General features: G+C 40.3%; 1 protein-coding gene across 3 annotated transcripts in view; it reads right to left on the reverse strand.

The window, feature by feature from the left end:
* Dipk2b (divergent protein kinase domain 2B) overlaps window positions 1-13,579 on the reverse strand; it is a 59,139-nt gene that overhangs the window by 37,507 nt on the left and 8,053 nt on the right. For all 3 annotated transcript variants that reach the window (XR_003843008.1, XR_003843007.1, XM_021188420.2), the window contains exon 2: window positions 7,780-8,044. Coding sequence is in view for 1 of the 3 variants with exons in the window: in XM_021188420.2 (XP_021044079.1) it covers window positions 7,780-8,044 (265 nt within the window). In the remaining 2 variants the exon portion in view is untranslated. The remainder of the gene's footprint in view (window positions 1-7,779; window positions 8,045-13,579) is intronic.

The following is a 13,579-nucleotide window of genomic DNA, read 5'->3' on the forward strand; positions in this document are numbered from 1 at the left end:
ACAGGGGAATGCCAGGGCCAAGAATTGGGAGTGGGTGGATATGGGAGCAGGGGCGGGGAGAGTGTATTGGGAACTTTCAGGTAGCATTTGAAATGTAAATAAAGAAAATATCTAATAAAAAATAATACCAACACCAAACAAATCGCATTATTTAAAAATCTTAGTTCTTTCAGCTCTAAGCAGTTCCTTGGTTAGCAGGAGAAATCACACTGTGGAGACACTTAGTCCATACCATAGCACCTCTCCAGTGCTCCTTCAAAACTCCTGTGGGCAACCAACAGTACAGTGGTTACTCCTAAGGGTTCCTAGAAGCAAGGTCACATGATATAGTCACCATGTGCTTTTAATGGAGCTCTGATTTGAAAGACTGTTCAGCAAAGGGTACACGAGTAACAAACCTGTCTCAAGTGATACTGGCAAGACACTTTTGGTTGCTTAACTTTTCTTGTTCACTAACATTCATTTCTTTGTTTTTGTTATAGCCCAGGCTGGCTCTCCACTTGCCCCAGCTTCCCAATTGCTGGAATTACAGATGTATCCCATCCAGCTGGGGTTGTCATTTCAATTTTGACTTCAGTGTTAGACAAGTGTGAAAATAATGCAGCAAGTAGTGAGCTTTTTTTTTTTTAATTTTCAGCATCAATATAGTCACTCTAATATTTAAGCAAAGAAAGAAACAAAAACCTGTGGAAAGGTTTGGAAGGGTTCTTGAGCTAGTAGTGGCTTGTAAGGAATTTATAAATTATATTCTGAAAAGTAGCTGTGAACCTAATATAAAATTGCATTTCCATGAAAACACTTTGTCATTCCTTGTCTGGTATCAGAATGTAGGTAGTACAGTCTGTCACCACACTAAGATGTCATCTTCCAGAGTGTAGGAAACTCATGTCCTTCCAGTGTCTTCCTAGGTCCTGTAAAAAACCAGAGTCTAGCATGGCTTTCGTCTAAGAGGCTCTACCTAGCAGCTGACTCAGACAGATGCAGACACCTACAGCCAAACAGTGAATGGAGCTTGGGGATTCTTATGGAAGAGTTGGGGGAAGGATTGCAGGCCCAAAGGGAATAGGAACTCTACAGGAAGACCGACAAAGATAACTAACCTGGACCCTAGGGGCTTTCAGAGACTGAACCACCAACCAAAGAACATACACAGGCTGAACCTATGCCTCCTCACGTATGTATAATAGATTTGCAGCTTTGTCTTCATGTGGGTCCTGAAAAACTGGAGCAAGGGCTATCCCAAAAGCTGTTGCGTATCTGTGGGATATGTTCTTCTAGCTGGGCAGCCTTGTCTGGCCTCAGTGAGAGAGGATGAGCCTAATTTCACAGAGACTTGATGTACCAGGGTGTGAAGGATAATGAGGGGGCCCCCACTCGCTTAGAGGAAAAGAGGAGGGGGTGATCAGGAGTCGGGGGCAAAGAACGGATGTAAAATGGATAAAAATCCTTCAGATCCAGGGGATTCTGAGGAATTTGATCAAATAAATTAATAAAATGGTCAAACAAAACAAAACAAACAACCCCCCCCAAACAAAATCCTTAGATATTGTTGAATTAAATTTAAGCAAAATGAATTTATCTTGTTCAGCAGTTACATATAAGCCTGTATTTTGATTGAATGATTAAGCTGCATTTTGGTGAATTCGCTTCTTTTCCCGAATCTACCTGTTCAAAAAAAATAATGGAAACTAGGAAGTAAAATTGCCAGCTGTCTGGGTTTAAACAAAGCTGTTGAAAGACTCTGTATTGCCATCTAGTGGTCAAAAAGCTCCTCGTTCATTCACTTTGGAGATGGTAACCTGATTTGCATCTAATATTATGTCCAGGCAGATTAGATGGCTCTTGGGAGGATGGAAGGCAGACACAATGGGGCGAATGTGTTTTTCCCTTTCTAACCATTGGCTGGCTTGGGTGCTTGCTTCTTTGCACTTGGCATAATACTAGGGAAGCCTTTGCAGTTTTGCAAACAAGCATATTGTGGAAAAAAAAAAAAAAAGAGTGGTGTTCTTGGCTGTGCTTCTGCTTGGGGACTAGCAATTTAGGCTGTGGGATATTTCCATCAGAACAATGTAGAAAAGTCACTGTTTCATGGCCACACACACCCTGAAATTTTAACTTCCTCTTGATTAGTGCTTCTGCCACCATCTTTGGCAGATCCTGTTGTAGATATTCTGTGGTTCCAAAGAGTGTTCACATGACAAAGTTTGACTTGGCCCTGAAGGAGGGGAGCCTCGGACTCCAGACCCTGCCTCTGATGAGGACCACTGGGCTGTTCATCCATACTGACTTTATTAATAAACAAGAAGACACAGTGTCCAGATCCAAGGCCCAATGGCCAGCTGCAGTGCTCCTTCTATTTACTTCTATTTCTTTGTTTTCTCCTCTCCTCTCTGCACAAGGGTTGTTGTTTATTATGGCACTTTCCTACTTTCCCTGAACACATACCAACATTCACCATTGTACATTCTCTCTCTCTCTCTCTCTCTCTCTCTCTCTCTCTCTCTCTCTCTCCTCTACCTTTCAATAGAAACAAAAATAAAAACAAACAAAATCTTCAAACTAAACCAGTATGGAATAAAATCCGGTCTTCNTCTCTCTCTCTCTCTCTCTCTCTCTCTCTCTCTCTCTCTCTCTCTCTCTCTCACACACACACACACACACACACACACACACACACACACTTAAGGGATTTGGTCTAGATCACTGTTAAAAAGTAGCTCTTGAGAAAATGGGGTTGGGGTAGGCTGCTTAAGTCAAATGTCAGCTGCCAGGCTTGGCTTGTAGGCTGAGCTGGCTCTGGGCAATTTGGTGTACATTGAAAGATGAGGTACATTTTGTTCCCATCTATTCTACAATAGCTCCCCATTTGGTGCATACAACTCCCACATAAGTATGAGCAGGATTTCCCAACCATAAATAAGTCCCTATGCCTGATGGATTGTCAGAAAAAGAGGGTAGAGTTGTTCAACTAAATCTGGGGCTCAGGGATCTCAGCTTGTTCCAGATGAGATCAGGGATGGGCATTGCTTACTTAGAATGGTGCTGAGATGGTGGTGGTGCTATATCTGAGTCAAGTGGAAAAAATATATGGGTATGGGGTTGGGTACATGGTCCTCAACACTTCATCCTTTATAGAACATTTTCGAGTATTTGTGTAGAGTTTAGGCACATCTCCAAAATTTTAATCATTTCTAGATGACTTACCATAACTGACAACATATGCAAATAATTATGCTGTGTTGCTTAGGTAGGTAAAGATGAAAAGAAAAAATGCAGTTACAGTTAATACAGTCACTTTCATTTTAGAGTGTTTTTAGATGGGTTCTCACTATGTTGCATAGACTGATTTAGAACTCTTGAATTTTAGGGGTTCTTCTGCCTCAGAATCCAAAGTAGCTAGGACTATAAGTAAGTACCCCAGATTATTTTTGGATCGGTGGTTGATTGAATCCATGGCATGGAGTCCATGAATACAGAAGGCTGGCAGCATTAAGAACATCTAAAATAGTTAGCAAAACACCACTGTAATTGTTATGCCAGAGAAGTACACTCTTGGCTTTGTATCCAAATGTTTTCCTCGAGTGCTGACAGTTAAATGCTTTTCGTTGTTATCATTTTGGTCTAGGAGGTTAGCTGTCTATCACATGCCTTTAAAAGAAGGACTCACAAGATAGGCTAGTATTTTAATGAGTCCTTCCTTGTTTTATTGGGATTCCTTTAGTGCACCTAGCTCTGAGTTTTACAAGGATATAGTCGTACTCAGACACAATGTTCTTTGATCACATTTGTTTCCACCATACTTTTATTTCAGAGCTAAAGTTCATATAACATGAAGTTGAACACTTTAACTATTGATTTTTTTTGGATAAAAGGTCTCTCTATGTAGTGTAAAATTGTGCCATCCTCCTGCCCCAGCTTCCCAAGTGCTGGGTCTGCAGGCAGACACTACAATGCCTGGCCACTTTAGCTATTTTAAACTATACAATTTGATGGGTTTTAGTACATTCACACAACAGTGTGAAAATATCATTAGTACTTAATTCTAGAATTTGTTCATCCCCAAAGGAACTATATCTCAATAATAGTCACTCTGAATTCTCTCCTATCCTTAGATATTGTCAACTACTTATCTATTTGTCTCTATTCATTTACCCACTGTGTCCATTTCCTATAAATAGAATTACACTTGCCCTCTCTGTCTGATTTATTTTGTAGAGCAGGTTTTCAAAGTTCATCTATGTAGTCTTGTGAATCAGTACTTTTTCCCTTGTTAAGGCTGACTAATAAATAGTTCATGGTTTGGATATAACCCCTTTTATTTAGTCATTCATCAGTTGGACATTTGGGTTGTTCCCACTATTTGGCTATTATAAGCATCACTGTTATGAATATTTATTATAAGATTGTTTTAAACTCTGGTCTTCAATTTTCCTGGGTTACACTGGGTGAGAGTTTTTAACTCCACTGATGAATCTATTTGAAACTGAGTTTTGCTAAAAAAAAAAAAAGAAAAGAATAGGCATGTGGGTAATAATAAGATAAGATCTGGGAGCAGCAAAGAGTAGCAAAAATCTAAAGGCAGACAGGTTGAAGATGGCAAATGCAAAGGATCTCTTGGAAGAAAGTACGACAAGAAAGGGAGAAGATGCTGCCAGAAAAGAATACTGATGACTTTGATCTTAGTGAATAGAAAAACAATGGGGTTTGTCCAGAATTTATAAAATGGCTGTTGATTTTTTTCTTTTGTTCTATAAGGAAGGAGAAAGTCTACTGGGGATGAAAAAATGGGTTAGGGGAGAGACAAAGAAAAGTGAATATGTTTATGGTATGGGCTGTCTTAGTGTTGGTAAGAGATGTTATTTGGGCAGAAAGAAATGAAACTTGTAAATACATGTCAAATGCCAAATGAAAAAAAATGAATGGAGAAAATATTTGCATAATAAATAAAAGAAAGGGGCTCATTTTTTTTCTTTTTTACCAAAACACCATGTGTATTTCTACAGTGATGGGCTTCTTTGAAAGCATCTCCTATCTCTAAGCATACTAGGAGGAAGGAATCAGGCAGATCAGGGAGCATGTACTGCCATTTTTGAAACCAGTAAATCCAGTGAGAGTAGACTTCACATCCATCTGTGAAGTAAACACAGCAGAGCCACAGAAGTAAAAGAATGTCAGAGCTTAGAGGGCCTTTGAGCTTATCCAGAAGCACCTCTTCCCACCTCACTCTTCAGCAGGAAGGTCAAAGTAGAGTAAATCTAAGGCTTAAATTCAAGGTCAGTGAATGAAAGACTCAAGTCAGTAGTCTGTCCCTTGTCCTCATACACATGAAAGAGTTGACAGTTTGTGGGCTTTTTTGTCTCCATCACTAAGCCCAATGCTCCTGGGATAGGAGGCTGCATGTGATTCATCTCCAAATCCACAGCCAAAGCACAATTGTCAAAACTTGTTGAATGTATGAATGAGAATCAGAAGCACTCAATTCAGCCTGAGACTCTGTTTCTTTTCCTTCTGCCTCAGTTTATAGTGACAGATCTGAGTTCAAGAACAGTTTTCAGGTTCCATGGGTGTTTTAGGGTTTTCATTGCTGTGAAGAGACACTATGACCAAGAGCTCTTGTGAAGGACAACATTTAATTGGGGCTGGCTTACAATTAATTGAATTGGTTCTGAGGTTCAGTATGTTATCATCAAGGCAGAAAGCATAGCAGCATACAGACAGACGTGGGGCTGGAGTTGCTGAGAGTTCTACTTCTTGTTCCAAAGAGAGTCAAGAAAAGACAGGCTTCCAGGCATCTAGGAGGAGGGTCTCCAAGCCCAACACCCACAGTGACATACTTCCTCCAACAAGGCCACACCTCCAAATAGTGCCAATCCCTGGGCCAAGCATATTCACACCACTATAGTGGGTCTACACCTTGGTGTCCACATACACTAATACAGGTGACTCTAGATGTACCAGAAGGGTGCTTTGAATTTGTCAGGACTCACAGGATAATTCCTAGTCTATTGTTATTATGAAAGTGTCTAGGGCACAAGGGGAGTAGTTTGCCTTAGTCTACAGCAGTGTTTTCCAACCTGTGGGTTGAGACCCTTATAGGCTGTCCTGCATATCAGATATTCAAATTATAATTCATAATAGTAGCAAAATTACAGTTATGAAGTAACAATGAAATAATTTTATGGTTGGGGGCCATCACAACATAAGGAGTTACATTAACCAGTTGCAGCGTTAGGAAGATCAACCACTAGTCTAGAGCCTAAGACTCATCTACCTGTATTGTAGTGCCTTTTGTGGGAGGCAGGAAGGTTCTTGTGCTCACTGATTAGCACTAGGGGAACCAGGAATATTAAACAGACAGAGCTGTCTCTCCAAAGAGAGAAATGTATAACCTGTTTTCAACCTGGAAGGCTGGGAGAAGACTGGTGACTTTTGCATTGTATGGCAGAGACATGAGCTTTTCTCATGAGCTTGTCAATCTATAGGACCTAAAATTATGGAAGAGGTCACATGTACTTTACAAACAGTATCAATGAAGTCATGTCTTGTGTACATGGGATGGAGTTATTTATCATCAAGAAGCTACTCACCAAATTTTGCTGTGCTTAGCTATGTCTTAAATAAACGTCTTGAGTTCAGACTCCTGAAGTTTGGACCAACACTGGCTACTTAGTTGTGATGAATGAACTATTTTCATTACTCCCTGGAATGGGATCATCACTCTGCTGGCTGGTGTGGTAGCAGAGATCCCTACAGACTTTGGAATTCATCTTGTATGCCAGGAAGTTCCTTCTTTTGCAATGTTTCTAAGTTTCAAGGTGGAAATAGTCTTGCCTTGGGGGACTGTATCTTACTATTGACTTGTTATCAAGAAGTTAGGACAAAAGGCCAGCCTTGGTAAACTCAGCTTTATCCAGTGTCAGATGGTACCTTAAAGACCGGCACCTTACTTTTCCTGACACATGATTTCAAGACAGCTTCCACGTATACTAGTCAGGATTCCTAAAGCACCAGAGAAGAATCAATGGTGTGTGTGTGTGTGTGTGTGTGTGTGTGTGTGTGTGTGTGTGTTATAGTCTCACTCTGTAGTTCAAACTGGCCTCCAACTTGTGGCATGCTACTCCTGCTTTTACTTCCTGACTCCTGAGATTACAGTCACATGGCACCATGCCTGGCCTTTGTATGGGAGCTTCTTTAGAGAGCAGCTCAGCTCACCTGAGGTTTGTGAAGGCATCCAGGGGGAATATTGCAGTTGAGTTTAAGCCTGTCAGAGGAGTGAGCTGGTAAGGACTGCTAAGGGTTTGGCAACCTCCCGCTCAAAGATGACAGCCAGGGACTATTTATCAAATAACCACTGAGGATCACATAGAAGAGAGTGGTGGATGACAATATAACAGAGTGTTACAAGCCAATTTTGATTAGTCTCCTTGTCACAAGCTAAGATGTTTTGTGATTGTTTGGTCACTTTAGATAAACCAATACTGCTTTGTGTTAGAGCAGTGGTTCTCAACCTTGCTGATGCTGTGACCCTTTAAAACATATAGTTCCTCATGAAGTAGCATGTTTATGCTACTTCATAACTGTAATTTTGTTACTGTTATGAATCATAATGCAATGTCAGTGTTTTCCAGTCATCTGAGGTGATGCCTGTGGAAGGGTCATTTGAGCCCCAAAGGAGTGGCAACCCACAGGTTTGAGAGTCTCTGTGTTTTGAGGTGTGAGGTGTGATGTATGAGTGGCTATCTCTTGCCACCCCTCATTCCACCCATTGCCCACACTCACCTGCACCAGGTCAGGTGTGAGGCGCTTGGCCTGCAGCCATTTCTGGAACCTCCCTGTTTTCTGTAGGATGCGCTCAATGCTGCAGGTCTTTGATGCTGATACAGAGGCACAGATCCTCCTGTCAGAGATCTCACTTTGGTACTTGCTGACCAGTTGAGAAATCTCCACAGGGCGCCAGGTTTTAGAGTCATCTGAGTAATTTGCAGCATAAGAATGCAAGTCCTGAGGAGGCAGTCCCAGGTGGGAAGCCAGTGAGTTGTCAAACCTGTGGGAAGCACAGGGCAAATCTGTGAGCCAGAAGTCAGCAGAGCTGAAGAGCAGGGAAATGGGACAACAGCCTGTCTGATCATTTCTTTTCCTTTGATTTGTCTAAACTCCTTTTACAAAATGATTGTCTATATTTGGCCAAACATATGATGCCAAAAGAAGTCACTCAGAAACTATCCTTTTCCCCCAATGTACAGAAGGGGCAACTGTGGTTCTTTGAACTTCAACTCCATTTAAAGATAATACCTTTACACCTTTGGTTCTTTTTATATCCCACTCTTTCCTTATAGGTATGGAAACTGAAGCATATAGAGCTTAAGTAACTTGTTGAAAATCCAACACAATGTTGACAGTCAGGGGCATAAAATCTCAAGTATTTTGCTTAGCATACTCTATTTGTCCAAACCACCCATGTTTTGACCAATGCCTGGATCTTGGAAACAGTTTTCTCCAAGACACTCTTGGGCCTGAACTTGAAAGACCACTGCTCCGCCGTATCCAACCCCAAGGAGCACCATCAACATTGATGTAAGTCTTCAGCACCAAGTAAATTTCAGGCAGCCATGGCTGCTTCATGTCCATCAGATTTGAAGCCATCTGGCTCAACCAGGTGTGTGACTGTGCACTGTGGTTTGGTCAGCCTTTAATCCTCCTCAGGGGAAAGGAACTGGCCTATTATCATTTGCTGATTTCCTAGGCTCCATGGTTACCCTTTCTAATGAGTTACATCTCCAGCTGTGTGCTGACATTTCCATCAGGGAAGAATGTTAAATCTGCTTTTAATTTATGTCTGAAAAAATTACTCAGAAAAAGTTTGCCTTCATTATTATTAACTGTAGGTCATACTGCAAGTGAAAATCAGAGTACATCAAATACTAAACTTAAATGAGAGTTTTAAATTCTTGTTATTGAACACTGTTAAACGATTGAGAAGCCCATGTTAATGGGTTCTGACTAGTATATTTTTGATGAATTAGAATTTTGATGAACTCCAAACTGTATATTGTTTCATTACTTACTTACATATTGTTTAATTTTCTTACTCATATAATTCAGCTTTGCTTAAAGAGATGACAAGTTTTCCACTGATTATTTGTTTGTTACTTGTAGTACTGGGGATGAAGCTTAGGGCCTTGCGTATGCTACCCAAATGTGCTACAAATGAATCACACTACCAGTTCATTCCTAGTATTTTAATAGCAAGGCAAGCCACAGAAAAAAATTAAGGGCAGAATGTCAACAAGGGACAAGAGCTGGAGTGCTCAGGTCTCTGAGGGTTTTCCATATTAGAGCTCCAGCCTCTCACAGTTGGTAAAGTGCTGTCAGCAAACTACTTTTGCAGTGCAATGGTGCAAACACAAGGGGTTCTTCTCAAGAACCTTGCTATGGGGATATTGAAGAAGATGAACTTGAAAAAAAAGCTTGAAAAAAGTCAGCATTACCAGAAATTTCAGGACAAGTGTGGGGACTCATTTTCCCTTGTAAGAAGGACTAGAAAGGGTTCAGGGACCAGTAGTTTCTGCTTCCAGTAGTTTCTCTTGGTCATGAAGTTCCAAACCTACAAAGGTCCTGGAACTTAAGATTTACAATGAAGTGATAATGATAGTAACACACACTTATGAAATCTTTATGTATTTCAACTTCTTTCTTAAATGTTTTGTGTATAATTAATTTGTTTAATTGTTTTTGTTAGTGATATTAAATATTGCACCCAGGACACCAAATATACCAGGCAAACGCTCTGCTCCTGAGCTACTTCTCCAGCACTTAATCCTTTCAATATACCTATGAGGTTGATATCATTATGTATTTTACAGATGAAGACCCTGAGTCATAGAATGGCCACATCATTTTTCCAAAGACGTTTGACCAGGAATTGGAAGAAATAGCATTTAAGGATGCAGAGCTTGAAACCTTCACTACTTTACCAATGTTTATTGCTATGTAGTCTATTTTATGAATTAGCTCATAGGAGGATGTCAATAATACTCTTAAAGGCTAGAACTGGCAAGTCCTGAAAGCATATTCAGTCCTTGTGCCCATTCCCATCTTGTTTTGGGGATGAGAAAAGGGAAGACAGAGTATATTTGACTTATCTGAAAAAAATCACAGAAAAATAGTGATAAAGGGAGGTAGCTCCCCAGGGCTTCCACTCAACCAACTTGTAGAAATGAATGGAGAGAGACTTCCTGTTCTGTGGGACCAAGTCATTGTCCTTTTTCTCTATTGTCATTTTCTGAGGAGGCTCTGATGAGATATCATGGTAGGTGATCTGCAGGTTCAACAGTAGCTGAGGAAATTCTATAATGAATTTGAGAGAAAAACAAACAGGTTCTCACCCATTCAAAATGGTGTGGGATTTATTCATTTACTACTGCAAAGGGGAAATGTCCATCTCCCAGTGTCAGTGTCTGCCTCCTTCACTGACTAGGAGAATGAAAACATGGGCCTTCATTCACTAAAATGTCGAAAGTCTCGAATTTAGAAATCCAAAAACAAAACAAAACAAAACAAATGAAACCAACAAACAAAAACAAAAACAAAGAAAAACAAAACAACAACAAACAAAATCAACCCCCAAAAACTAAAACAGGAAACTTTTGACTTTTTTTTTTTGAATTGAGATCATAGGTATGATTGAGGTGGGGTTGGTTGAATTTCTTACTGCATGAAAGGTAAACTAGCAGGACCATACCTCCTCAGAACTGGAGAGAAACATTAAGGTGAGTAGGACAGGCATGTGTTTGGTAGAAATGGGGGAAACTAAAGTAGAACTGGAATGAAATGTTTTCTTCTACTGTGTTCACACATGCCTTAAGTATTTCTTGTCTTTTTTCTCTTTCCATCCTTCAGCTCTATACTGAACCCTAAGGCCATCTATCTTCTGTATAAAACTCTCAGGATGCAGTCATGGTGATTAGCACAGTCCACAATGCTCTTCAAAGGCTCATCACCTGCTGTTCATTCTCCTTATAAGCTTGGGCTGTTCTCACTAAACTACTGGCTACTCTTGGATAATTGCATTCTTTCAAGCCTCTGCCATGCCCTTCCCTTTATCCGAAACACTTTCTTCTTCTTTCTTCTCTGGATAATACCTACTTAACCTTTTGAACCTGAGAGAAGTACCACTCCTTCTAATCTTCATTCATTTTATTCTTTATTAAGATAGCTTTCTTTCTAAGTGGTCCCATGACCCTCTGCATTGAACATTTTATATATTGCGCTTTAGCCATAAATTTACTTCTTTGTTTTCTCAAACAAAGGCTAAAACAAGATCCTCCAGGGCAAAGATATGGTCTCTTCTTTCAACTTTATAACTCAAGACTTTAGCAGTGTTTCTTACCAAGTTAGTACTCAATATCTTGCAGATGGATGAATGAATGCTTGAATGTGTAGATGGACCATGGTGAATATTTGGATGTAAGATGCATATGTGAGGAGTGAGATGCTGAAAGAATAGGATCATAGAATGGGTAAAATGATGGTGTGGGTGGAAGAATGCATGGAGAACAGCCTTGACAAGTGAGCAGTTGGACAGTAGATGAATGGGCACATGGAAGAATTGATGAATGATAGATTATATAGGTTCTAGAGCTGTCAAGGCTTCTGAATTGGTTTCTTTTTAATTCTTTTTAATTCAGAAAATGAATTAAAGCAATAACTACTGCCTGCTTTGGTGAGAGTTAATTTTCACTGCAAACTTAAATGGATTCTGAATTGCCTGATACATCTCTCTTGGGTGTGTCTTTTAGGGGAATTCTAGAGAGGTTGGACCCATCCTGAATGTGGGTGGCACTATTCCATGTACTAGGGCTCTGGACTAAGTAAAAGGGGAAAAGGGAAGAGGAAGCCAGCTGAACACCAGCATATGCCTTGTTCAGCTTCCTGACTGCCAATGTTATGCAGCCAGCTGCTACCCCTCCTGTGGCCACAGAGCTGCCAAGTCTTCCCTGGCATAACTTCCCTGCTATGATGGATTGAATTGCTCTCAATCTATAGGGGACAATAAATCTTGCATCCATTAATGTCCTGCTTTTGTTTATTTTTGATGTTTGTGTTGTCATTTATTTCATCATAGAGACAAAAAAGTAACGACCAGATCTTTTGTGAAGAGGACAAAGAAAAGGCAAGGGAGAAGGGAAGGCAAAAAACTAACGAACCAACCAATGAGCCAAACAAAGCCCGACTTAATAATTTGTTTTCTGGCAAGCCCTTCACTAGTCAGTAAGTGATATTTGAATATTCTTTAAGGTTTTAGGAGTAGGGATTAGGCATGTTAGGCCAATCACATGTAGTCAGGAAGATGAGGTAATAAATCAGCCCTAGTAAGGGCTCAAGAACCTCTAGGAGGGATTATGGTCATGCATGACTCCCAGAATACTTCTTGTCTCTCTTCTCTCTTTTACATGTCTTTGCACCACACTGAGCCCTTAAACCACCCAGCATCTTTCCAAAACTCTTATGCTATTGAACACAGTTCACTCTGAACTTTCTATGCCCACTATCTGCTGTTCCCCTTAAAAAGTTGCTTTGATCCTACCAAGTCACTATTGACCCTTGCACAAATTACATTTTTGGGGCCCCTGTCAATAATTCTAAAACACTGTCACTAAGTATACAATATGGACCAAGGAGATCCTGGTGGCTCCTCTTGGTTGATGTGACAATGTACAGTTTCTTGTCTAAATATATTTTCAGTAGAAGGAACAAGTCAGTCAGACAACCTAATTTCCCAGTTTTGTATTATTAATTATTATTATTATTATTATTATTATTATTATTTTCAATTTAGGGTGCAAAAGTCAACACAGATTATACAGTATAACTGGTCAGAACACATTCCAATCCCCTCCTTTTTTTCAAGACATGTTTTCTCTGTGTAGCCCTGGCTGTCCTGTAACTCACTGTGTAGATCTGACTAGCTTCAAACTCAGAGATCCACCTGTCTCTATGCCTCTTGAATTCTGGGATTAAAGGTGTGCACTACCACTGCAGGGCCACATTCCAATTTTCAGTTGCCAGTGGCAACTATGTAAAGCCCCTTGTGTATCACTAGTATCCTTACAAAGGTCAGATAAAGATGACAAAGTACATTCATTTGCCAATTGTAGAACTTCAACTTACCCAGATAACCTGGGAAACTTGATTGTCATTTGCATCTAAGCATTGTTAAGTCCCGAGTGAGGACCAGGGCTGGAATGTACACACAAGGACTAGGCTAGAAAATTGCAGTCATATTTTTGAGAGCCTGAGATGGGCTTTCTCCTGAGGCACAATGAGAATATTTTTAAAAATAGAGAAATGTTTGGAGAGGAGATAAATAGTGATGAGATGAACAACAGTATCATTAAAGAAAGGCAAAGGGACTGGGCAAAGTGTTTGGAGATAGAGTATGTGTTGAGCATGCCAAGATCCCTGGTCCCATCCTCAGCACCAAAGCAAGTAAGCAAGGAAAAGAGGAAGGGAGAAAGAGAGGGATAGAAGGAAGGGAGAGAGAGAGAGAGAGAGAGAGAGAGAGAGAGAGAGAGAGAGA

Source organism: Mus pahari, chromosome X (genome assembly GCF_900095145.1).
Source record: "Mus pahari chromosome X, PAHARI_EIJ_v1.1, whole genome shotgun sequence".
Lineage (NCBI taxonomy): Eukaryota > Metazoa > Chordata > Mammalia > Rodentia > Muridae > Mus > Mus pahari.